This window comes from Dromiciops gliroides, chromosome 1 (assembly GCF_019393635.1).
Source record: "Dromiciops gliroides isolate mDroGli1 chromosome 1, mDroGli1.pri, whole genome shotgun sequence".
NCBI lineage: Eukaryota > Metazoa > Chordata > Mammalia > Microbiotheria > Microbiotheriidae > Dromiciops > Dromiciops gliroides.
Genome location: NC_057861.1, coordinates 224,608,126 through 224,636,010, shown reverse-complemented (window position 1 = coordinate 224,636,010; position 27,885 = coordinate 224,608,126). Strand labels below are relative to the sequence as shown.

Here is a 27,885-nt window from a genome sequence, read left to right as displayed (position 1 = left end):
CCTCCAGTTATCTTTTCCATTCTATTAATAGTGTTACTGTTCCATACAAAAATCAATATATTTCTATGTGATATTTCTGCATGCTAATTCTTCCTCCTGTATACCTTTCCATTCTACCAAGAGAACAAATATAGTTTAGTGATACTTCTTAGAAATGATGGTGGTTAGAAAAAAAAAAGGTTTAGCAAAATTTTCTGTAATTCTTCATGCTTTTCTTACAGTTCGTTGATAGAAAAACATCTCCTATGAATTCTTCTTTTTAGTCTTAAAATCAGAGCATTCAACCAATCTGAAATCATTCAAAATATCGTATCTTGAGAAAAATTGGCAAGTCCTCAGTTCATTCATGTTCTTAACAAGTTCTCTTATCTAAAATATATTCTATTAATTATATCTACTGGCTCCTGTGGGAGATGTAAATTTTAGATAAGATTCCTGCCCTCATAGAGCTTATTACAAGTTTAAGGAAATGTGACAACAAAAAAACCCCCAAACCCAACCTAACTCTAACACAGATTAATACATAAATGCATGAGAGGTATAAACAGGACTGTGTTAAGTCCATAGGGTGGGAGGAAATAAGATTAATATCAACTAGGAGGTCAGGGAAGAGGTGGCAGTTAGACTTTTAAAGATGAGTAGGAATACACCAGATTCAGTAAAGCATGGAGAATAAGGCATTTCAAATTTGAGCTAAGGCAGGAAAGTAGGACAGTATTAGGTATCTTTGGGACATACCTTGTAGTCTAGTTGACAAGAATATGAGAAGGGAAATGGTATAAGACTGAAAAAGCGTGATAGTTCAGGATGGTATAGGGCCTTGAATACTAGTCTAAGGAGTTTTAACCCTAATTGGTAAGTAAGTAATAGGGGCTGTCAAATGGTTTTGAGCAAAGGAGTCACAAGACCAGATCTATCCATAGGTTAAATATTAATCTGAGAGCAGTGTGAAAGATAAATTGGATCAAGAAGAGACTGGAGTTGGGTAGGCCACTTAGGACCAATTATATTCAGGAAGTTAATAAGAAAGATATGTACTTGGGAAGTGGCAATAGGAATACCAAGTAAGGTATTTTAAAACTTTATGTTCCAAATTCTCTCCCTTCTTCCCTCCCCACCCCTCTTCCCTTTGAGAAGGCAAGCAATTTAATATGTTATACATGTGTGGTCATGGAAAACATTTTCATATTAGTCATGTTGTGAAAGAAAACAGACAAAAAAAAACTCAAGAAAAATAAAGTAAAAAATTTATGTTTCAGTCTGTATTCAGACACTATTAGTTATTTCGCTGGGGATGGATAGCATTTTCATCATAAATCTTTCAGAGTTGTCTTTGATGATCATTGTATTTCTGAGAATAGCTAAGTCATTCACAGCTAGTCATCTTACAATATTGCTGTTTCTTTGAACACCGTACATTTCACTTTGCATCAGTTCATGTAAGTCTTTCCAGAGCATTCTGCTTATCATGTCTTATAGGACAATAGTATTCCATCATTATCACAGACCACAATTTGTTCAGCCTTTCCCCAGTTGATGGGCATCACCTCAATTTCCAATTCTTTGTCACCAGAAAAGAATTACTATTTTTTCTTAAAGACATAGTCATAATATCCAAGTCTATGTTGGAGGGAAATAGAGAAGATGACTAAGTTGGGGGTTACCCAACAGGAAGTTGGGATGAACTAAAGTCAGTAAGGAGGTGGCTTAAGTTATAAGTGATTTAAGATCCAGGTGAGGCTAAGCGTAGAGCAGAAGTGCAGATAAGTCTTAGACAAAGTTTTAAAAGCGGAAACAGTGATTTTTCTAGAGAAGGAATTGTATGAGACCTGAAAAGGCAAGCAACATATTTGTGGAATAATAAACATCTGAGGGCCTAGACTACAATCCCATCTCTTAGCATGTGTTGATCAAATCATTTAACATCCCTGTGCTTCAGATTCTTCATCTGTTGTTTTGGTAGGGTTTTTTTGTTTGTTTTGTTTTTAAAGCCTATTGGATTTGATGCTTTGAATCTTTGAACTCTGAATCTACAATCCTGTGATCCTCTCAGCATGTAAAATGAGCCAAAGTGGAGGAGAGGACCATAAGAGAGAAAGGTGAAGGGAATATTTCTCAGTGCCTGGGCACAACTGCTCTGGTCACTTAAAGATTTTCACTTAATTATTTTGCCTGTGCTTTTTTTTTTTTAACACTGTTAAGTAATGACTTAAACACCACAAAGTATTTTTAATCTAATGCATTTTAAATGTATTACCAGCAAAGACAATATTATTATTGTACCTTTAAGAGGAAATAGAATCTTAGGGAAAATGACAAATTCCCACTGTTCCAGAGTCTTTTCTCTCTTAAAAATACAGTAAAATGTCCATAGTTTATGTGGGAGTGGTTACATAAACTGATGGATCTTGTACAGGGTGGGCCAAAAGTCATGAATATTTAATGACTCCTTTGTTTTTTGTTTTTAATTTACAGCACCATAGCATCATGTACAATATATATAGGAAATGAATTTATATTGTATGTAAAAGATCAAATCTCATAAATGGTGAATAATAAAGAAAAATAATTTTCAAAATGTTATTAAACCACCAGACCCCTTTGTCACTTTTGGCCTACCCTGTATAATGGAAAGAACATTGGATTTCACAGTCTGATGATAAAGGGTGGGGAGTAGTTTGTAATGGCAGCAGGCAAAGATGGAAAAAACTGGCCCTGTGGATGGTTATATGAAATGAAGCACTGCCTAGGAGTCTTCGACAAGCTAGAGATAGGAGGCAGAGTGGGAGGGTTTACTCGCCCTCCAACTAATAGGTTTGTTCTGGGGTGAATCCCAAAGTTGAATGGATTACTTGGAATTAGGTGGTGATAGACACTGTACCTGTTGGTGATATGTCACTATCACTAGAAGTACACAAACAACATTTTGGGCGTAGTGGTTGACATTTATAGTTCTCTGGATCTGATTTGCAAACTAACTTTGTACTTATTTGTTTCATTGATTGAATGCACACGTATATAATTGAGACTGAGAGCAAAGCATATGTATAAATATGTGTGTATGCATATATTGTATTTATCTATTGGTAGTGCTACTTGGACTGATCAACAGACTAATGGTTTTAGAAAGGCTGTCTTAAATTGCAGTCACTTCTTTTTATAACTCAACCTATGCTTTCCTAAAAAGCATCCTATGCAAAATTGAGCAATAGAAACCACAGGGCTTATTGGAGTTATGGAAATAGATTTAGGGGCACAAGATCCAAAAGTTACATATCAGTAACCAAAAACAAGATGAGAACTTTTATAAAAAATGGTTAGCACAGTTTTTGGGTGGTTAAGAAATACATAATTATACATAAATAGTGGTGACCCTCTTTGACCTCAAGCTGCTGTTCAGCCTGAACCCTGGTTCACAGGGCAGGGCTGCATCCATGCTCCTCCATCCACAGCTCCTATTGCACCAGAAAATGTACAAGAAATGTGGCACTTTACCTTGAAAAAGAGCTGACTTCTGCTTGTGAAAATGGGCCCTAAACTTCATCCCTTGGGAAACCTCCCCACTGCCACCTGTGGGGATTTGCTCTACCTTGGTGAGGGTTAAAGCAGAACTCTATCTACTCGTATCTCCTGCCTTTGCCCCAATAGCTCTCACTTCATCCCCAGCTGAAGAAGATGATTTATTTTTATTTTTTTTTTTGCTGGGGTGTGGGTCATGGGGAAGGGGAGGAAGCAATGAGGGTTAAGTGACTTGCCCAGGGTCACACAGCTAAGTGTCAAGTGTCTGAGGCAGAATTTGAACTCAAGTCCTCCTGAATCCAGGGCTGGTTCTTTGTCCATTGTGCCACCTAGCTGCCCTGAAGAAGATTATACCCCAACCACCAGTAAGCATAGAAATTTAAGCCAGGCATCTCCGTTTCCCATAGGCCTGTTGGTTCCCCTTCTTCCTTCTCCCAGTCCATCTGTTGAGGTCATCCTCCAACTGGGAGATAATGGTGGGGAAACAGTGGCAGCTTGTGAGTTATTGTGAAGGGGTACAACTTTCTTGGGGTGTCTCTATCTCTTGAGGATGAAATGACAAATAAGCAAATAATAAATTCTAATTATCTTCAAACTGTTCCCTAATGCATCAGTTGCATTGGGACAAATTCAAGTTTTTAAAACATTCAAGCTTTCAAATCGTGTTACTAAAACGAACTATATATCACTTAAACAGGGATTTTTTTTTCCTTCTCTTTTAAAAAGTTGTATTTTTATGCCTTTTATTACATCAAATCATTTCCACATGAATCCTATCCTCTACCTCACCCTTATTATAATGAACTCACCCTTGTATAAAGAAAAATAGTTCAGCCAAAATAACTTATAAATTGATATCCTCTGACATTTTATGCTACACTCTGCCCCATAGTCCCCCACCTCCCTGCTAAGAGGTGGGATAAGTGTTTTATTATCTATTCTTTAGCGATTGTGAATAGTCATTACTATTACTCAGAATTTGGCTTCCCTTTAATGATTTTTTTTTTCCTTTAACATTTGTTAAGGGCTAAAATTCTAGCTAAACTATCTAAAATATCTAATGAGTGGTTGCCAATAAATTATAAGCTTTAGAAAGAGTTAGACTTTTAAGCATTTATTAAGGAGAATAAGAATTTGGTAAAGAGAGAAAGACCCACATTCATCTATCTATTAAAAGGGAGAGCGCATTCCTAGCTCCGCTCTCTGCCCGAGTCCCCAGGAAAGAGCCGGAGTCAGAGCACCAGGCTCCCCCTTCTTCCTCCCACAAGCAAACATCACTTCCTGACGCCAAAGAAAAGACGCATGGTTTTGCCTTCAAAGACCTTCACCTCATGGGTGGAGCTCTTCTACAGTAAGTCTCCAGCAGGTGGCCTCATTCCAATCGTTACACATTATTAGTGAGATAATTGTATATAGTGTATATCTTCTCATTTTTCTCTGCATCTTCATTTCTTATTGAACTATAATATTTCATTATATCTATGCACCACAGTTTATTCAGCAATAGATACTTTGTTTAAGAGGGTTTTTTACATTCTGTATTCCTATAATTCAAATGAAATGATCATTTTTATAACAAAAGCACACATTTATGGGTTATAAATTGTTATGACCCTTACTACTTCAGTAGTAAATACAATTGAATTGATCTATATTTTATTCCATTTTTAGTTTGATAATCTGATTTGCTTTTCAAATTCAAAAGATACTCTGACACAACTTTGAATCAAGGACTATGCCTGCAGAAACAGAATATCCTTGAATACAGAGGGTTTAATCACTTTCAAACAGTAAATTTAAAAAGAAACATTTAATTCCATGAATATCATATAAACAACTAGTTGTCTATTATCATATCAAAAGGGCATGGAATAGATCTTCATTAGTAACAAAAACATGCCATTTATTACAATTTTCAAGCATGATTGAGGTCAGGATTTAATGGTTATTTTGCATCCTAGAATCATGGAGCACAGTCCATCTAGTTATCTTTCAATCTGGACAGATGAGATGGGGACAGATTATGAAGGACTTTACATGCCAAAGAGGAGTTTATATTTTATTTAGAATACAATGCCAATGAAGCTCCTTTGATCAGAAGAGTAAAATGGTTAGATCTTGGCTTTAAGAGTAAACATTTGATTATTTGGAAGATGAACTAATCAGTGGGGGAAGAGAAACCAGTTAGGAAGTTATTGTAGAAAGCCAGACCAGAGGTAACAAGGGCCTGAACTTGGGGTGGTTGTGGTATGGACAGATAGAAGGGTATGGATGTAAAAGAAATTAGGAGGAAAGATGGTTTTAGGGGGTTTCTGTTTGTGACCTTTTGATTTCGAAATGCCTATGGGTCACGCTTATACTATCCAGCAGGCAGTTGGAAATGCAGAAGTATAGCTAAGGAGAGAGTTGAGAACTAGACATGCAGTGTGGGTTAAGAGCAGGGTTAAAGGCAAGAAGCCATCACTAGTGAGGCTGTGGTATGCTGGTAAGTGACTAGATACCTGGTAGGTGGCTAGATAGGGTAAAGCATGGTTTGGGCATCTGGGGCTAGTTGAAACCTTGAGGGCTAATGAGACCACTAAGAGAGAATGTGTGGAGAGAGAAGAAGGGCTGAGCAAGAGATATAAATTGATCCTGCAAAGCAGACAAAGGACAGGCCTTTGGTACACCCAAAGGATCCATTAGTGTGTGTCTGGGGGTGTGGGGGTATGTAAGGGAGTAGGCAATAGCTCACCTCTGCCACCCATAGAGATTGCAATACCACTGCCCATCCAGTTCCTTTTTTTTCATTGGTCTGCCTGCCCAGTATCTCCTCACTCCAGTCCACCCTCCAATTAACTGTCAAATTGATTTTACTGAAGGGCAGATCTGACCATGTCACCTCCCCTGTACAATAAACTCTGTTTCCTCTTACTTCCATAATCAATATAAAATCCTCTGGTATTCAAAGCCCTTCATAACTCACACACACACACCTTTTTAGTCTTCCTATGTCATATACATACACATACACATAGACTCACATACACTCTTCAATTCAGTGATACTGTCCTTGCTCTTCCTCAAACAAGACATTCCACCTCCCAACTCCAGGTGGCTGCTCTTTATGCCTAGAGTTCCCTCCTTTATCTCTACCTCATGGCTTCCTTCAGGGCCCAGCTAAAATTTCTCCTCATGCAGGAATCCTTTCCCAATTCTCCTTCCCTCTGTTGATTATTTTCAACTTATTCTGTATATATCGTGTTTGTACATTGTTGTTCACATGTTGTCTCACCCATTATATTGGGAGATCAAGAGCAAAACGTTTACCTTTGTTGTAGCCTTTTCACTTAGCACAGTGCCTGGCACATAGTAGGTCCTTAATATATGTTTATTGACTGACTCCTTGAGTTATTCAATCCCACTCCACTCCTCTGTGGTGTGGAGAAGAGGCACAAGATATGTTTTTGGCATCCTAAGTTGGAACTCTTGGTGCATTTTACTATGGAATCTTCATTTTTGTGTATTGGTTAGATTCTCTACTCTTACACTTAAATTTGCTATCCTTATTATGTTTACCGTATTACTTTGCTTCTGACCCATTTAGGGTAATGGACTATCATACAGACCTAACTGCTTTTTATGTTATTTTTAGAGGAAAATGCTTTCCAATTTCCCAAAAGTAACTTACATACTAACTCTCTTTGAATAGAGATGATAATTGAATCCATGTGAAGCGATGAGATCACCAAGTGCAATAGTATTTAGAGAGAAGAGGACCCAGAACAGAGCCTTGAGGGACACCCACGATTAGAGGGCATGACCTGGATGAAGATCCAGCAAAGGAGACTGGGAAGGAGTGGTCAGACAGGTAGGAGGAGAACCAGGAGAGAGGAGTGTCACAAAAACCTAGAGAGAAGAGAGTATCCAGGAGAAGAGGGTGATCAACAATTTCAGAGGCTGCAGAGAGGTCAAAAAGAATAAGAACTGAGAAAAGTCCATTAGATTTGGCGGTTAAGAAATCATTGGTGACTTTAGAGAGAGCAGTGTTTGAATGATAAGTTCTGAAGCCAGACAGCTGAGAATGTAGAAGAAAAAAAGAGAAATGGAGACACTAAGAGGAGAGATACAGGTAGTGGGTATGGGCAGATCAAGTGAAGGATTTTGGGAAGAGACATTGGGGTGTTTATAGGCAATAGGGAAGCATCAGTAGACAGGGAGAGATTGAAGATTAGTGAGAGGGTAGAGATGATAGAGGGGGAATCTTCTGAAGAAGATGGGATTGGATAGTGTCACTTGTATATGTAGAGGGATTACCCTTGGAAAGGAAAAAGGCCACCTCTTCATAGGAGACAGGGGTGGGATAGTAAGGAAAGATGTTTGTATGGTGTGACTTGAAGGGAAGAAGCGGCTCTTGGAGAATGGCCTCAATTTTTTTCATCAAAATAGGAGGCAAAGTTCTCACCTTAGAGTGTAGAAGGTGTGGTGGTATGTCATGGCAAGCTTGAGGAGGGATAAAGAAGTTGGAATAGCTTTCTGGTGAGGGAGGTATAAAAGTGCTGCTTTGCTGCATTGAGGGCCTAGTTGGAATTACGTAACCCAAAGTTGTGGATCTAGTCAACACAGTTTCATAATATTTTCAGTTTCATTCAGTAGCATGAAGGAGAACAAAGGCAGCAGATGTGGGAATAATCCATGATCATGGTTTGGGTTTGGCAAAACATAATGGATGCTAAGATAAGGACGCAGGGGACATGAGTGTAGAGGGTAGTGTATAGATTCACCAAGGGATGGCTCAAGATACAGAAAGGGAGGAGTGTGCAGAATTGAGGCATTGAATGGAGGGTAATGATGAGGATGAAGACTAGGAACGAGGGTTGTAGGAATGGAATGATTATGAACAAATAAAGCAAATTTTGTAACTCACAAACATGGAAAAGGAACAGTTGAGGATGCTGGCAAGACCATCTCGTTTTGTAACTGAGATAGAGTTTAAGAATAAGTTATAGGAATTCAGTAGATTGAGGATCTGCGAATTTGGGGTATTTGAAAGAGTATCAACATATCTATATTGGAATTCTCTAGTATTGAGGGTGTGAGTTGAGGTAGAAAGAGCCTGAACCAAGCATTAAGGAAGGAGAATGTCTCGAGAGTCAGTAGATAAGAGCTACCAGATTTTTTAAAAATTAAGATGGTCAGGAAAATGGAATTTAGTGAGTTTTGGTGGCACTTGCTTCCAGAGATGTTGGTTGATTGCTTAAATTTGGGTATTCTGATCTGCAGAAGAGCTAAAACCTATTGAGTATCCAAACTGAGTCCCTAGGATCAGAAGGCTGTCAGGCTACCTAAGGATGGGCAAAACCACTCAGGTTATGGGGCAGCTAGGTGGCGCAGTGGATAGAACACCGACCCTGGAGTCAGGAGTACCTGAGTTCAAATCTAGCCTCAGATACTTTACACTCACTAGCTGTGTGACCCTGGGCAAGTCACTTAACCCCAATTGCCTCAATAAAAAATAAAAAAAAAACAACAACAACAAAAACACACTCAGGTTAGGAAAATGAGCCATTTAAAACTTCCAGGCCTCCTGTCAGTGTTGGGATCAGATTTGTTTTGAGTGGCCACTATACTTCTAGCCAGGGTGAGGAAGAGCCGATCTCAAAAAAAAGAAAAATGGAGTTTGAAGAGTTTTGTAAAATATTCTCTTGGGACAGTCTTTTTGTACTACAGTTTTACTTTATAAATTATATACTTATTTCATAAATATTATGTATTTGAGTCTATAAACTGTAGAGGTTAATTTTTATAAATCTCAAAATTTAAGCTTATGTTTTCTTTTATTAAGAGTTTTTTCTTTTCACAAAACCATTTAATTGAAACTGATAAATCCTTTTTTCCTTCTCATTTAACAAACTAGGATGATGAAATTAGTGAACTTAATATGCATTGAGCCAAATTCATCCCAGGGCTGTTACTCCATTAGACAGTGAGTTATACCCTTAGGGAGAGAAAGACCTTTCTCTGGACTTCTAAAGCAGTATTTCCCAACTTTTTTTTATTAAACACCTTTGAATTTGTCTTGACATATGAGGCAAAGTTTTTCCTTTCACAATCATAATCTCAGAATTGGATAGGACTTCAGAGTCTATCCCTGTACCTTAATAAGACTCCATTCTGCAATATACCCAACAAATAGTCATCTAACCTTTATCTAAAAATCTCCCGTTTGGTACAGTGGTGACTGTATCATCTTTAGATGGCTCTAATTTTCAGAAAGCTATGTTAATAAATAACAAGCCTAAGTCAGCCCCTTTGACATCTACCCATTTCCCACCTTTATACATTCTGGGTTCTAGTAGAATAAGTCTTTACCTTTTTTCATAAGGTATAGCCTTTGAAGACTATCGTCGTGTCTTCCCCCTGTCTTTTCTTCTTCAAGTTAAATGTCCCCATTTCCCTCAGAGGGCCTCGCGTGGAGGCCTTTTCGCCCTTCTGGTATCCTTTTCTCTGTATTCTCTCCGGCTTATAAATGTCCTTCCTAAAAGGTACAGTACTGCAGACGTGATAGCACCAAGGCTCTGGCTCTCTGCTTATGCACACTCCCTCTGAATTCAGCCTAAGCTTGCACCCACTTTCTTGGTGCTACCATATCACATTATGGAGGATATATATAGCACATGAAGTCCAGTAAACACCCAGATCTTTTTCTCAGCCACTCCTCCTTCTTGTATTTGGGAACCTAATTTTTTTAAAGCAAACTAAAGTAAAATGACTAAATTTATTCATATTAATTTTCCTTCCAGAAGATGTCTGTTGTTAGAAAAAATCAGCAAAGTGAGGAAACCTAGGATGTTATACCAGACAGATGGCCCTCCAAAGTGGCCTAACAGACACGATACGTACTTGAGAGGATCGTCAGTATGGCAAGGATCTCATCCCACAGGCCTAGGATCAGAGATCACGTGATTTTCCCAAAGTTTCAGAGCTAGTAAGCTGTAGAGATAGAGTTTTGAACGTACTTCTTGCTGACTCCCAAGTCCCAGTATTCTCTCTACTTGGTTATATCTGGTGAGGGTTAACATTTCCAAGCCAAGTTATTTGGAATTTAGAACTTCTTTCCCAATAGCAACAATGGCCAAGGCCATAGCACTATGGCTAGATTTTTGCTACTTCCTAGCAATGTGGTAATGGGAAAGCCATTTAATTTCCCTGAGCCTCAGTTTCCTCATCTATAAAACGGCTTGCAATACCGATAGTACTGACTCCACAGCATGTTGTGAGACTCAGATAAAATAATGCATAGTCACTACTTGTGGTAGCAGACTTCCAGCTTACTGAGTATTTCTCCTATAGAAAGAGCCCCCAACTTACATATATCTGATTTTTAGATGTACTTTATATGTGAACAAAAACTCCATAAATCACATACTTGAATTTCAGCACTTTCCTGAAGCCTGGTGTAAGGGGAAACCCCAATCCTGTGAATGTTGTTACCTTGTCCTTAGGTCCTCCTCTCTTTCTCACTGGTATCAAGTTTCTCACCTCATCTATTCCCCATTCTAGATTTCTCAAGACTCCTAACATCTTCATATACACCACTCTTTCTTCTTCCTGGTCATACTATTCCAACTCCTCTCTCTTGCCTCTAAAAATCCTCTCACACTTCTGGAGCTACAGTGTAAAAGGAACATATCTCTGTCATCTGCTAGAACTCAAGAAGTCATTTTTAAGTCGTTGTAAATAGTGGTTAGATTTTATTTGTACAGAATTACATTTCAGGCACTATATATGCACTGACCTGGAAAGCTAATCACCATTTATAACATAGCTTTTTATGGGGAAATGCTTTCTAAGTTCTGGTTAACTTTCCTTGTAACTTTTAAACACCATTAGAAATTGGGAGATGTCTGTAATTCACTTGATGGTACTATTTCCTGGTAGCCAGTTGGGTTATTCCAAGTGTACTTACTGCATACATGGTGACTTTGGCAGTAGAGGTGATGCCGCCCCGCCCCCCCCCCCCCCCACAATGAAAGTTAAGTGACTTGCCCAGGGTTACACAGCTAGTAAGTGTCAAGTGTCTTAGCCTAGATTTGAATTCAGGTCTTCCTGACTTCATATCCAGTGCTCTATGCCTTGTGCCAAATAGCTCCACCAAGAACTCTCTATACCAATAAAGACTGGTCCCTACCCATCTATAATATTATTTATAAGGGACTGTCACTTTACCTGATACTGTAATTTCAAAGAACCAGTTAGCATTAGATGGGGGGGCAAGTGTCTTGAGTGTGTTGCTTGAGGGAAATATTTTCGTGATTTAATATTAGTCCATAGTATACTTCATAAGACCATAACTTTTTTTTTTTTTTTTTTTTTTAGTAAGGCAATTGGGGCTAAGTGACTTACCCAGGGTCACGCAGCTAGTAAGTGTTAAGTGTCTGAGGCCGGATTTGAACTCAGGTACTCCTGAATCCAGGGCCAGTGCTCTATCCACTGCGCCATCTAGCTGCCCCCTAAAGTTTGTGTTCTTTTCTTTTTTTTTTTTAGTGAGGCAATTGGGGTTAAGCGACTTGCCCAGGGTCACACAGCTAGTAAGTGTTAAGTGTCTGAGGCCGGATTTGAACTCAGGTCCTCCTGAATCCAGGGCTGGTGCTCTATCCACTGTGCCATCTAGCTGCCCCCAGACCATAACTTTTTAAATATAGGTATATATATTTTATATGTATTTTTTAATGAAACAGCATCTTTGATACTAGGAAATGATGTAATTTGGAACAATAAATGCTGAATAATTCATAAGATATCCAACATGGTGAATTTTACAACTGAATTTTGTACCAAAGTTGGAAAACAAATTTTGTTTATAGGCCAATAGCATTCTTCTGCCTCTCTTTAATGGCTCATGGTGAAATGACTACTAACTTCTATATTCTACCGCAAACATATAAAATAAAGAAAAATTATATTTTTATTATTTTAAGTTTTATTTTCATTATTTTGCCTGCTTATTTTTCCTCTTTACTCTGTTTTATTTATAGGTGTTGATTTTAAAATCAAAACAGTAGAGTTAAGGGGGAAGAAAATTAGATTACAAATCTGGTAAGTAAACAGTATGTACCTATGTATCCAGTAATGTGTGTTTGTCTATGTGTTTGTATGTGTGTATGTGTTTTTTAACATGGATCCATATGCTTGTCTAATAAAATTAACTGTTCCTAAGCTGGTTTTCTATATTTCCATTTTCTTCCTCTTACCTCATTTCAAAACATATTGAACTTAGATTGCTTCTTACTTCCTCAGAATTATAAGAAGCAATAACTTAATTACTCCTCAAAAGTGGCCTACCATATGTTAGGTGTGAGAATATAGAGAATTAACATAGAGAGTAGAGGTACAACACTATAGTGAGAAAAGCACTGGACTAAGGAGTCAGGGGCTATTCCTTTTAGTTCTGGTACAATTTAGTTATTAATCATGTGGTTCAAGATAATATTTGACTCAGTGAGCCTCAGTTTCTTTAGCAGAATTCTGTTAAATACTTTATTAAGTGTCCTATAAATTAAGGCATTGTTATTTATTGTAATTATTATTATTATTATTGACTTGACCTTTTGGAAAAAATAATTTAGTCAGATAAAATAGTGTTCACCAATTTTTCCATTCCTTACAAATAAGTTATTTTAGAAAGGTGAAAGCTATTATAATAAAGAGCCAGCATTTGTTAGCTCCTTTTTAAAATTTCTTTGACATGCATAATAAAAATATCATCAATAAACTAGCTCAAATGTTAATCTTTAAAATGTTATTTGTATTTATGTGAAATTTCATAACAGTAGCTAAAGAAAATCCTAATATTCAAAGCCATATCAGGTCAATTAAAAATAAAAAGTATCCCTATGAAGTAGAGGCACCTTTGAATAATGTAGGCTGTGTTTTGCAGTGAGTCAAATGTAAGTAACCTTTCTTATCATAATTTTGATGTTGCTTCATTGTGTTTAAAATCCCATTTATGCAGATTAGATGACTAGAATTCAGTCTCAGGAAAGAATTTTACTCTTCAGTTTTAATATCATATTCTTTGTTAGTATTTTAGTATAACAAATCACAACTGTGATGAAAGAATAAATCGGCTCTCATTAGCTACCTTTTAAGCTACTAGCTAACTTTTCTTTAACTGTTAACAAGGCTTGATGCACAGAAGGCATTAGAAACAACATCTAGTGCTCAAGGTTCTTCTGTGGGGGAAAAAAAAGGAAATGAAATCCAGTGGTGGTTTTAAAATGACACCATTGAGATATTATGCCATTTTGTTTTTCATGACATAGATGCAGTATACTCAGCTTACTAACTCCTCTTGGCAGGTCAACCTCAACTCTGTTTGTCACACCATGTGTTTGTTTGCTTCCATCTGCGTTAATTGCTGCTTCATCTTTGGCATCACCGGTCACCTAATGCTTGAATGTTAGTGGCATGTCTTCATTCTTCATCTGTGTCCCTGTTTGGGACATAGCTACAGCAGAACCAACATTGCTTGTCAGTGGCCTCCTGGAGTTGTCTGAGGTAATGGTTTGGTTTTTGTGGGGTTTTGTTTGTTTGTTTGTTTGTTTTTGGTCATGTGTATGAAGCTCACTTTAGTTTTTGTTTTTAAATTATGAAACATCAAGTTTTTATTTAAAATATCTTATGGAATTAAGCCATGTCTAAAAAAGGCAGTAAATACTGTTTTGTAAATCATTACCCTTTAAAAAACTGATATTTGAAAATGCTATTTTTTAAAAGCAACTTAAGAGAGAAAACCAGGAAAGATTTAAACTGGGAGCCTTTTGATGATAGAATCCAAAAGCAGTGAAAAATTGTTTTCCTATATAAGCTCTTGTTTCTGTAAGTATCTCTAAAGTAAAAACTATATTTTTAAAAAGTTATTTTGGTTTAACCATATTAAACATAATCTTCAATATTTTCTCAAAGGAAAATTCCATAGATTTGTTCCACTCAGTGAACTAGTTGTACATACATACTTTTGTTTCTTTAATTATTTTCCATTATGCTGCTTTAAAATTTTGAGCTGAGAAAATTTAAATGTAATTTTCCTTATGGGATTAAACCCCCCCATTGTAATGTCTTTTTAAAAAATTATTGTAGCATAATAAATAGGTTTGTTTTTTTAAAAATAGAATAAATGTTTATATTTGGGGGGGGAAAGAGAATTTGACTCTTAAAGGTAGAAGATATTTTTCACATTTATTTAGCAAACTAATTTTTTAGCTTGAAATATGAGATCATCAATTCAGGAATCACCTTTCAGGTACTTCTTTACTGTAAGAAATTCCCAAGATTTATAGCTATGTCTGCAAAAAGAAGATACATTTTAATAAAAACAGATCCCAGGAGCATCTTGAAGTATTTTTTTAAGAAAAAAAAATACATGTACTATGAATGCATGCTTTTTAAAGGAAAATCTTGCTTGTGAAGTTGTATTTTCGGAAAAAAAAATAAACTGAGTTTATGTACAGGACCAGAAACATTTTTAGTAGTTGCCGCTAAAGTATTTTTCACATGATTACATTTTAAACAGTTTTATAATTTGTTAAAGTATAAGGAGATATTGATAATTTAGCTTATGATCTTTGTCCTATGTAGAGAGCTATACGTGTAAGAATAAAACCTAGCCTTTTCCACAAAAAAAAAAAAAATTATTTTGGGGGCAGCTAGGTGGCACAGTGGATAGAGCACCAGCCCTGGATTCAGGAGGACCTGAGTTCAAATCCGGTCTCAGACACTTAACACTTACTAGCTGTGTGACCCTGGGCAAGTCACTTAACCCTAATTGCCTCACCAAAAAAAAGAAAAGTTATTTTGTATAGCAACCACAAAAATTAAATGCCCAAATGGTTACCTTAGGTATTTTTAATGATTTGGATGAATTTGAGTCTTTTGAAAAGGTCTTTGAGTCTCAAAATCTATGATATAACAATCTTTTAAACGTTAATATGATTGATATTGTACACACTTACTTTGGGTTTTTTAGCCTATCTAAAAAGATATTTGTCTTGCATAATGTGCTTAATGTTTTAAAGGAAAAAATTAGTAGTGGATAATAATCAGATTCCTTAAATTGTCAAATATACTAAGACATCATATAATCACATTTACCTCTGTAAGACTGCTTTGTAGTGGTTATCTTTTGGTACTTTACTGAGTGAAAACAGCTTTGGCTAGAGACTAAGCACCTTTATACACCTTTACAGGAGATAAAGTAGTTTTAGAATAAAAGCCTGTTGTATACACTAATATTTAAGACATTACTATTATAGGTTCATTCACAAAATAACAACTTTCTTTTTAATAGAAAAATATTTCTTCTGTGACAGCTGTCTCTAACTGCCATTTCCTTTAATTCTTCACTCCCCTGCCCTAAATTGCTCACATTTTCAGAAGTCTTTGTATTAAATTTAAAAAATCAGACTAACCATTCATGGAATGATTTAATGATTCCACTTTTTCTGACATTCAGTTTAAATTTGTATTTGTTCTTTATTTCATATGTTGTCCATACATAGAGTTATCAGAATAAGTAGTTCTTATGCCCTTAGTGGGCCACACTTTATTAAGCACACCATTTAATTTCAAATGAGATCACATTTTTTAAGTGCTTAACATAGTGCCTGGCACATATTAGGCACTTAAAAAATACTTATTCCTTACTCTTCCCTCTTTGAAGGAAGTATAGTTCTTGTTCTTCGGACACAAACATGGAAAAATAGAACTAGTATTTTTTTTAAAAATTATTGTTCTTGGATTGAATAAGTAGAAAAAACTATAAGGAAAAGTATAGGACTTATTGTTTCCCTCTTTTGCAATTAAAGCTACATCTTTTTTTTTGTTGTTTGATTTCTTACAATTGCTATACTATTTCATGCTGTTGTAATTGTTTTGTGAGATGGACATTTTATTTTACTCTGATTTCAAGGGCATGCCTCAATCAGAACCAAGTGATTGAAATGTCATTTGAAAACAGTACTGGTACAGCAGCCATACGGTGGTCTCTCCTAGGCATTCTCCCTCCTTTCTTTCTCAGGGAATTCAGTACCTGATTCACAGACTTCCTTCCTCTCATCCTAGTTTCTGCCTTCATGATTGGGGACTTCAGTATATGTGATGATGGTCCCTTGTATTGCTTATTCTTCAGTTCCTATGTCCTCCATCTTAATAATATTAGTAGTAATAATTATAATAATATTTATTTAGAACATCAATATTTGCAAAGCATTTTATAAAAAATATTTTATCCTCACAACAAACCTGGGAGGTAGGTGCTATTATTATGCCAATTTTATATATGAGGAAACCAAGACACAGAGTCTTAAATGACCTGCTCAGGGTCACACTGATAGTAACTGTTAGGTTGTTTGTTTTTGTTTAAAATTTTGAGTTCCAAATTTCATCCCTCCCTCCCCTCTGCCCTCCCTGAGGTGGTAAGCAATCAGATTGGGGTTATACATGTACAATTATGCAACATTACCATAAGTCATTTTGTATAAGAAAACTTGAATAAAAGAAAAAATGAAAGAAAGTGAAAAATAGAATGCTTCAGTCTGCATTCAATCAATATCAGTTCTTTCTTTGGAGGTAAATAGTATGCTTTATCATTAGTCCTTTGGAATTGTCTTGGCTCATTGTATTGCTGAGAATAGTTAAGTCATTCACAGCTCTTCATCAAACAATATTGCTGTCACTGTGCACAATGTTATCCTGGTTCTGCTCACTTCACTATACATCAGTTCGTGTAAGCCTTTCCAGGCCTTTCTCAAATCATCCTGTTTGTCATTTCTTATAGCACAATAATATTCCATCACCATCATGTACCACAGCTTGTTTAGTCATTCCCCAACTGATGGGCATCCCTTTAATTTCTAATTCTTAACCACCACAAAAAGAGCTGCTATAAATATTTTTGTAAAAATAGGTCTTTTTCTCTTTTGGACGATGTCTTTGGGATATAAACCTAGCAGTAGTATTGCTGGATCAAAGGGTATGCATAGTTTTATAGCCCTTTGGGCATAGTTCCAAATTGCTCTCAAGATTTGTTGGATCTGTTCACAACTCCACCAACAGTGGATTAGCATCCCAGTTTTCACATATCCCCTCCAACATCTAATATTTTCCATTTTTGTTATATTTGGCACTCTGATGGGTGTGAGGTGATACCTCAGAATTGTTTTCATTTGCATTTTTCTGATTGATTGTGATCTAGAACATTTTTTTTCATATGACTATAGATAGCTTTGATTTCTTTGTCTGAAAACTTTTCATATCCTTTGACCATTTATCAATTGGAGAATGACTTGTATTTTTATAAATTTGACTTAGTACTCTATATATTTGAGAAATGAGGCCTTTATCAGAGATACTTGTTTGTTTCTTTTTTTTCTTTTTCCTTTTTTATGGTAACGCAATTGGGATTAATTGCCCAAATTCACACAACTAGTAAGTGTCAAGTGTCTGAGGTCAGATTTGAACTCAGGTCCTCCTGAATCCAGGGCCAGTGCTTTATCCACTGCACCACTTAGCTCCCCCTCCCCAATACTTGTTTCAAAATTTCTTTCCCAGTTTTCTGCTTTCCTTATAATCTTGGTTACATTAGTTTTGCTTGTACAAAAACTTTTTAATTTTATACAATCAAAATTATCTGTTTTATATTTTGTATTGCTCTCTGTATCTTCTTTGGTCCTAAATTCTTCCTCTGTCCATAAATCTTAAAAAAACTATTCCATGCTCTCTTAATTTTCTTATGGTATCACCCTTTATGTGTAAATCATATACTAATATTGACCTTATTTTTAAACTATAGACTTTGTACTTTGTATTTGCTTTAGTCTATCCCTCTGCTGGAATAGCTATGTGGCACAGTAGATATAGCACTGGGCCTGGAATCAGGAACTCACCTTCATGAGTTCAAATCTGGCCTCAGACACTGAATAACTTTGTGGCCCTGGGCAAGTCACTTACTGTGGCCCCAGAGAAGTCACTTACTTCCATTTTCTCAACTATAAAATGAACTGGAGAAGGAAATGTCAAACCACTCCAGAGCATCTTTACCAAGATAAGCCCAAATGGAGTCACAGAGAGTCAGGACTGAAGCAACTGAACAACAACATACTCAGTATGAACTTGTGTATTTATTTTATCATGCCTGGTAGAATAGAAGCTCTTTAAGAATGAGGACTTTTGTTCTTTTTTTGTATCTTGAACATTTAGGTTAGTAGTACTGTATGCATAGTAGATGGTTAATAAATGTTTATTGAATTCAATTCTTGTTCCCTTGTGGGGATGGCTTTGTTCTGTAATCTGCTTAAAACATTGGGTATTTTGTTTTGTTAAAGAAATAATTCAACAACCAGTGTTTTCTGAAGATTTGGAGTTAGAGCAACCTTGGGCACAACTACTTTTCAATTCCCTCAAATGCTTTAAGGGGGGGGCAAGGACATGCATAGAAGTAATTTTTATTTTGAGATTAATCACTCTTGTTCCCTAATTCCGTATTTCATATATTATATATGTAGTAAGAAAAAGAACTTTCTCCATCATATCTCATACACTTTGACATATATTGCTGTGTGTACACATATATTTTTTTACATATACTCAGGAATTTTACCTAAGCATGAAAAGTTAAAATAATTTGATCTAATAGCATAAAGACTTAATGCTTGCATGTCTGTCTAAAATTATATATGGGAAATTATGAAAGATAATTTAGTACCAGAGAATTAGAAAGGACTTAGAGAAGTTAGAAATTAACTATATTTCTTAGTTTCAGACCATATATGATAGCAGAAAATTTTCTGTATGAAGGAAAAGTTCAAGAAAAGAAGCTCTTGAAATAAAACAAAAACATTTTGTCATTACAAATATTTTTGTTATTATAAATTAGCCTTCCATGAGAAGATGCTTAATCAAGCATTCAGGGCAGAACACAGTAAAGGAAGAACCATAAGGCATGAACTTAGGTGGGGAGAAGAGAATTATCAGTTCTTTCCTGAGTCTGATTTTTATTACAGAAAATTAATATTATTTAAACATTGATGTTTGTATACAGAAACAAAAAGGATGTGAAAGTTAATCATTTTTATTTTTAATTTTTTAAACATTCTATAGTGAGTTTTTCTTTACTTTTTTTGCATCGTGGATTTCTTTGACAGCTTGATGAAGTCTGTGGGCCCCTTCTCAGAATAATGTTTTTAAATGTATAAAATAAATACATATGATTACAAAGGAAAGCAATTACACCAAAAAACAAAAACAAACAAAAAAACAAGGGGGCAGCTAGATGGCGCAGTAGATAAGCACCGGCCCTGGATTCAGGAGGACCTGAGTTCAAAGCCGGCCCCAGACACTTAACACTTATAGCTGTGTGACCCTGGGCAAGTCACTTAACCCCAATTGCCTCACCAAAAAACAAGAACAAACAAAGGAAAGCAATTATATTCAGATTGGGAAGGGGATAATGACAGCTCCCAAGATGACTTCCTAACTTTTTAGTTTTACTTCTGACAGATATTAGGGATAATGTTCTTCCTTTTTAGGGATTCCAGAATACTGACTGGTGGTGATCAAGGCATTATCTGTTGTGAGAAAATAATGGGATTTGGCAGATACCCAATAGCCCACCTGGAGATTAATCTAAATTGATTAAATTAAGTGAGAGTGATTGACTTTGCTGATTAGCCTACTTCAAGTTAATTAGATTGTAACCACACCTGGCTAGCCCTTAAGAAGGTATTGTTCTCTGAAGCCAAGGACTTTGAACTCAACTGGAGACCACCTTCAAGTCCAGTGAACCAGTGGATTTGGATGATACCTACCAATCAGCTTGAAGCAGTGTGTAAGGACTGACTCTGCTCCAGACCTATAAAAAGCTTCCACACTCAGTTTGAGGGGCAATTCGTGATTGAAGCAGGCTCGTGATGGAGGACTTGAAGAAGAACCAGACCAGGCTGAACTCTAGGCTAGATAGGCCTTTTCTTAACTTCACGTGTCTCTTTTTTCTAATACTTAGTATGCTTTAATAAATGCTTAATGCCCAATGACTGGTGCTAAAGTTTCTAATTTAAGGTGACCACACATTAAATTTTTTTACACATCACACATTAAATTTTAAACATCACACTGTCCCATTCTGTACTTCAGAATACTATAACTGGTTGAATAGGATGAAAATTAGAGGGTAGTAATGTTCACCCATCTACTTAAAGTATGCTAACAAGGGAAGGGGTATGTGGAGAATCTTATCTGTGATCCCAGATGGTGTAGTGCTATCTGGGCCCCAGTGAACACCTACATAGGAAGTTGTAATTGGGGAGTCAAGAAGAAACTTCACTTAGTTTTTGAAATTAAAGGGGAAAAAAGCCAAGATGCAATTAAAACTACATAGATTTACAGGATAGGAAGTGATTATTGTGGGTTCTGAGTATTCTCAGGGACTTCTGTCTCCAGATTGTCTGGCCATTGCCAAGAGGCTAGTCATTAGGCTGTTCTTTCAAATGAGGTTCACAGTCCCTCTGGTTAAGATGCTGATTTTTTTCCCTTAGGATTCCAGTTCCAAGTCCTAACTCAGGTTCCACAGGGCTAAAGGGAATAATCTTCCCATACACAAAAGACCATGGCATGGGGAAATAGGTCTCAGCTCTTAAGATAGTTAAGGGTAAACTGTGAATGCATGTGGATACTCTCTAGAGAGAAATCCATCCATTTACACTCCTTCAATGAAGGATGCATGACTGTTGAAGTTAGAGAAATTTTAAAAGTAATAGTATCCTCAGAGACCTGCTAAAAAAAGGTCATAGACACCACAAACAAGCCTTTGGGGGGGGGTGCTTAAAACAATAGCCCTGTAAAGCAAGTGGCAGGGAGTGGTTTTTTTGGGGGGGTGAGTGTATTTTTTAAGAAAACTAAATTAGAAAGGCTGTTGTTGTGATTATGACTTGATGATTGATACCCATTTAGGTGTTAGCACAAAAGTCAAGAAAGAGAAGGATAGGACATACTAAGCTGACAGCGGTTTCAGGAAATTCAGGATTGCTTCTTGTCTTTATAGTAACTGTGTTATTGATTTGAAGAACTTAGCTTTTTGGTGCTGTATCCAGAATCTTAAAATAGTTTTTGAAAACCCTAAACTATAAAAAAGAAATTAATAATCAGTCAACAAGTATTTATGATGTTTTGATTGTATGGTGGACATAGGAGATACGGGGACAAAAATGAAACATTCATTGTCCTCAGAAAACTTAACATTTCCTTGTAAATACCTGCACTCCTTGTATATGATCAAATTACGTTGTTTTCAATCACTTATACTATTATTTTTACATTGCCTCTAAGTCATGTGTTTGGATTTTTGTTAATTATTTTCAATATACTTTGTGAAAGTTTCATTTTATTTTTTGCTACTAAGTAGCTGCCTTCTCTCTGAAGTCCTGCATTCACATGTTTCAATGTGCTATAGCATCACTATTAGTGATTTTTATGTCTTTAAGAAGAAAAAACTCATTCTGAACATACTGTTCCTCACTCATAGGCCATCCCCATTTTAAGTAACCTTCTATGATTACATATGCCCTCTTCTCTTTTAGTTGGTAGCCCTCCATCAAGGAAACCTCAGTTTCTGAGGGTTCTTCTGTTCTTTTTGTTGGCTGTAACTATTAAGAAGAAATGTTCTACATGTATACCCTCCCACCACATAGATTTGAGTATATAGAATTTATACCAAATATAGAGCATCTTGTTTTGCTCATACCTTATGAGTTGATGGAATCCTTGTGCCAGTGTTTGTTATTCCTTCCTAGGGACACAGCAGGTCAGGAGAGATTCAACAGCATTACCTCAGCTTATTACAGAAGTGCCAAGGGAATCATATTAGTGTACGATATTACAAAGAAAGAGACATTTGATGATCTACCGAAATGGATGAAAATGATTGATAAGGTAGGCTTTGTATATTTCTCATAAAATAATATAATTTAATTCTGTAGTTTTGTCCTTTAAAGAAAAAAGGTTTTAAAGTATAACTCCCATCCTTCAAAAAAAAGAAACTCTAGTTTTCTAAAAATAACAATTTTAAGAATAAATTGAGGTTTAGTTTTTTACCTTATCTCCTTTAACCCCACAAAAAAAAAAATGTTTACTGTTCTTTAAATAGTGAACTACAATTATGTGTTCCAAATATAGTTGGTGTTTCAGGGGTCCAAACCTGTGATTTCACCAGTGTGGGTGGTTCCCTCTGTGAGTACTTACTCTGCTATTGCAGATCAGCAAACTCCTGTGAAGGATTAGAGAGTTGCATTGCATATTAGAGGTTAAGGATTTTCCCACAGTCATTCAGGTAGAACTTGGACTTCAGATCTTCCTGAATCCACCAAGACCAGCTTTCCATCCATTCTACACACTTTACACACACCCCCAGAGTAAAGTCAAATGATACGTCTTCTTCAGTTTGGTGAACATACTATTAATGTGTGCTTTCTTTGGGGGGAAAAACACCTTTTTATTCTCCTATTGTATCCAACAGAAATGGCTAGCTATTCCCACTTCTCTGTTGCAAAAGTCTGTATTGTCACTTTAGACATACCTGAGCAGTTAGGATTTAGGCATTATATTGGGAGACTAGTGTGCACCCACTTCACTGGCTGTTTTTGTTTTGTGCTAAAGCCACAACACACACTCAGAGAAGAGTTTCTTAGCCTTATAGGGTTCCTTATCATTATAATCAAAATAAGAAAGAAAAATGCTCAGTCAATTTGGAATTTTCAGAACCAAATTGTCTCTTAATAAGGGACTTAAATCCATAGACTTCCATCAAGAGCCAAAATCTTCTTTTTCTCTACAAAAAAGAGTGTGTTTTCAGATTTCTAAAATTTGAATTACAAGATTCTAACCATTATTTAGAAGAAAAGTCATATCTCCAGGTGCAAAAAGTTATCCTGTTTTAATTCCACAGTATGCCTCAGAAGATGCAGAACTTTTGTTAGTTGGAAATAAGTTGGACTGTGAAACTGACAGAGAAATCACTAGACAGCAGGGTGAAAAGGTAAGAGAAAATAGACAAAGTTCTCAGGGGTTATAGACTTAAAAGGACTAAAATTAATTGGGGCTCTAATTTAGTTATATTCAGCTTTTATAATTGATTTTCCTTCACATCTGGCCACTTAAATTCATCTAGATATAGAGAAAGTGTTGTTTTTAGCATACAGAATATTTGTAATAGCGGTTTTACATTATTTGGCCTTTCATTTAAAATATTTTTATATGTCATTTTCTTATTTTGAAGCAATTTTACTTTGATCATGATTTCTTGGACTTCTTTTCTAACACATTCTAAATTATGCAGGTTTTCACTAAGGGCTTCAATATAAGTAGGCAAAATTATATTCAAATTTCACAACTTCAAATCTACCAAATTTTATATTCAGTATAAGGAAAGTTTTTACTCTTAGACTATAAGAACTTGTATTTGCTTAGTGAGTAATAAATTCTTGTTAGTTTTTATGAAATTCACAGATTTTAGAAAAAGTTTAACCTCATTTTACAGATGAGGAATTGAGATACAGAAACTTTAAATGAGTTATGTATCCATGGTCATAGAGCTAAGTAACAGCTGAGCTAGTGCTAAGACATAATTGCATCATGATGCTGTCAACAATTAAGAGTTTTGGTTTGTAATTTTTAAAAAAATCTCTGGATTTCATTAGTTTGCACAACAGATAACCGGGATGAGATTCTGTGAAGCAAGTGCCAAGGATAATTTCAATGTGGATGAGATATTTCTAAAACTTGTTGATGATATTCTGAAAAAGGTAAGCTGCTTTGTTGTTCATAACTTGATGTGAAACCTTGTACTTTACCCTTTGCTGTGACTTTAATATGAAAATTAAAATTCCTTTGGTTATTTTGAATGATCAGAACCAGATACAACATTATATTATGTCATTGCTCTGCATTGTAAATATCATTGAAGATGTAGCCCTTGGGCCACTTAGGCCATATAAGAATTTGCAGTGCATGTCAGATCTAACATAACAGATTTTTTCAAGTGCTTAAATATTGAGGTTTTAATAGAATAACCAGATATGATAAAAAGGCATGATCTGTTAGCAAGTTCCATTTGCTCCTTCTTTTCCCTTACTTGAATTCAAATGTATTCCTTACACAGGATCTCAACAAGGCCATGATCTTGAGTATTGAATAAGTGATTCTTATTCTTCCATCATTTCTGATTTTTTTTAAAAGAATGTTACACAGCATGGAGGTAATTTACACAGTCTTAAAACCAAGGAGTTATAAATCATTAATTGGTATTGTAACTTACGTGAAATCTTCTGGATTCAAACATAATTTCAAATTTTTAAAACAAATTTACTGATCTCAAAGCCTGCCTATCAAAGCAATTATACTTATAGTAATATACATCAGTGGAATGCAACCGCATTGGTGTGCCTTTTCTCTCCACTGATACAAACTGCAGCCAATCCCATGCCTTCTCAACCTGAATGATTTGTGTTTCTTAGCTTCTCTACTTCCTTTTCTAACACTCCACCAGCATCATGGTGAACATGCAAGAGGACTACATTGAACTGGGCCGTGTGTTTTTCGTGGGTTTCATGAAGCAGTCAGCATCTTGTGGGCAGCCCCTGGGAATGAGGCTATCTGGATTTCACTTATCCTCAGAGCACAGACCAGGACTGTTGCTCAGACTTCACAGTGACTCTAGGAGCTGTCAGAGTAGATACTACACTAGGATGGCCCTCAAGATGCTAGAGTAACTCATATCACAGGGAGACAACAGTCGGGGTACAGTGATTATAAGCCCTACCAGTGAGATGCGGTATCTTTCTTTGCCAGTGTGCCAAATTATCTTCCTCTTGTGGTTTTTTAGGAAATAGATATTTCAATTAATCCAAAATGTAATTGCTCTTAACTCTCCCCCACTCCCCATGTAATGGACCAAAAGGGCTTTATTTTGATATAAAGCTAAATTTCTCACAGAGTCATTTTAAACCCTAAAGGGCAGCGTGAATGCGAATAACAACTCTTGTTTAGTTATTAAGCAGATTTTATTTGGGGATTAGTGGGATTTTCATTTCTCTATAATTTTTCTGTTTGAAAAACTGTATAAAGGTAACTTTGTTAAATACTTAAGCATTCTTTTCCTCTCATCTTAAAGATGCCTCTGGATGTGTTAAGGAATGAATTATCCAACAGCATCCTTTCCTTACAACCAGAACCAGAAATACCACCAGAACTGCCTCCACCAAGACCACATGTCCGTTGCTGTTGATTTGCTTCTTAGGGACATAGTAAAAAAGATTCTTGGGAAGGGGGAAGAGTATCTGTTCAACTCTGCACTACAATCATTTTGACAATTTCATGTCGCACTTTGTTATCCAAGTCAGAGCTACACACTAACCTGTAAATATGCAAATATTTAATCCTGTGTAGGATTTAACTATGTTACATATTTCCCCCACACACACATACATTTGTATATTTCCTTCATTATCTCAGTGTTATAAATATTGTGTAGGCACTGGGGAAACTGCAGTACTCCTGATATAAAGGAGTGGGAGAAATGAAATCTATAATACTTCAAATAAATGTTTTAATAGTTCTTGTCAATTATATTAAAATGGCAGAAATTATTCTGGTAAGAAAAGAGTATTTGGTGCTTTGCTAACTATTTTAAAGAGAAATTTGTAAAAACTGAAGAATTTTTTGAATAAAGCTTCCATAAGTCATGTGTTTTCTTTTTCTTTATTCAAAAGACTTTTTCAGCTGTAGCATCCTTGTAGCATTGGAGTGGTTCTGCAGCAAAGCAAAAATCCATTTGATTTCCATCCTTTAAAAAATATTTATTAATAGTATGTTAATAATGATAGCATATCACTAGAGTTAGAGATATTGGACTTGACTTAGACCTAAGACAGCAATATTGCTGTCACAGTTTCTCAATGAGCAGAATATACACTATACTTTTAAGAACCACAGAGATCAAGTAAAAAGAGATGTATTTGAAACTATTACATATGTTAAAATGATGCTGCTGTCCTATAAGCAAATCCTGTTTAAAGGAATTTTTTGAAGATACCTTTCCTATATCAAGAAACATATATGTATTTGCCTGATAACTTGGTCCTTTTCAATGGTAGAAGCAAATGAATAATAAAAAAAAAAACAAAACCCTTTTTTAAAAAGTGAAGCTTATGTTCTGTCCAGCATATACTGTATTCTATTTTTTTGGGGGGGTGGATGGGGCAGGGGGAGTCTGATAATGAATTTGTGAATTCTATCTTTGGTATATCTTTTATTAAGCTGCACTTTGTTTAGTTAAAGTAAATAAGTAGTAACATATTTGAATAACTTTGCGTGTCTTGAATGTTGTGGCATTGAAAAGCATTGTGGTCTTTCTAAACTAATGAAGTCCAAATAAAATTTTGTATTTATGAATGACAATGGAATTGATGCCATTATTTGTGTTTATTATAAAATTGTGTATATATAGTGATGGCTAAGTGAAAACATCCTTTATGAAGAATAAATTTTGTATTTTAAATACGTTTTATACAGGGGAAAAATTTAGTCCTAGGAAAGACATCGATGTATGTGCTGATACTTCAAAATATTTGTAATTGCATTGATTCACCTATAAATAAACTTTCACCTATAAATAAACTCTACAACCAGCCACTTGAGAGATTCTGTGACTGAATAGTCACCACCTGGTGGTCAACCATCTCTTCTGGTTCCAACCCACCTCCCTAGCCTTATTACAGTTATTACTCCCCTTCACACACTCTTGCTGGTCCTCACACACAATACTCTATTTCCCACCTCTGCACTTAACCATCCCTGGTTTCCTTTAAAACTATTCAAGTGCCCTACCTTCTCTAAGGCTTTTCCTGATCACCCCACTGCCAATGCCTTCTCCCCCAAAAGATCATGTATTTTGCATATTATTGTGTGTACTCATGTCCTCTCCCTGTCTCTAGAATGTAAGCTCTTGGAGGGCAAGAACTATTTCACTTGTCTGTGTAACCCCAGCACACTTAGCATACTACCTTGTACATAGGGACTTAATAAATGCTTGTTGACTGACACCTTGGTGTCGTCCTTTACTTTCCACTCTCCCCCCACATATGGAATCAGTTGCCAGATTTTGTCATGTCCTTCTGCACCACACTGCTCAGACAGATATACATCCCTTTCACTCATAGCCATATCGAGCCCTTATCACCTCTTCCCTGGGCTATTGCAGCTGCCTCCTAATTAGTCTTTTTGCCTCAAGTCTCTCTTCATTTCAACCGTCCCCAGCACAGCTGTCACAGTGACTAAATA

The 27,885-nt window shown here is 36.0% G+C and overlaps 1 protein-coding gene across 1 annotated transcript in view; it reads left to right on the top strand.

The window, feature by feature from the left end:
- Nucleotides 1-27,647, top strand: part of RAB12 (RAB12, member RAS oncogene family) — a 41,935-nt gene extending 14,288 nt beyond the window's left edge. Inside the window, exons 2-6 of the mRNA XM_043975558.1 lie at nucleotides 12,537-12,597; nucleotides 22,344-22,482; nucleotides 23,495-23,584; nucleotides 24,246-24,350; nucleotides 25,718-27,647. Coding sequence (XP_043831493.1) covers nucleotides 12,537-12,597; nucleotides 22,344-22,482; nucleotides 23,495-23,584; nucleotides 24,246-24,350; nucleotides 25,718-25,831 — 509 coding nt within the window. The 3' untranslated portion in view covers nucleotides 25,832-27,647. The remainder of the gene's footprint in view (nucleotides 1-12,536; nucleotides 12,598-22,343; nucleotides 22,483-23,494; nucleotides 23,585-24,245; nucleotides 24,351-25,717) is intronic.
- The last annotated feature ends 238 nt before the right edge of the window (nucleotides 27,648-27,885 follow it).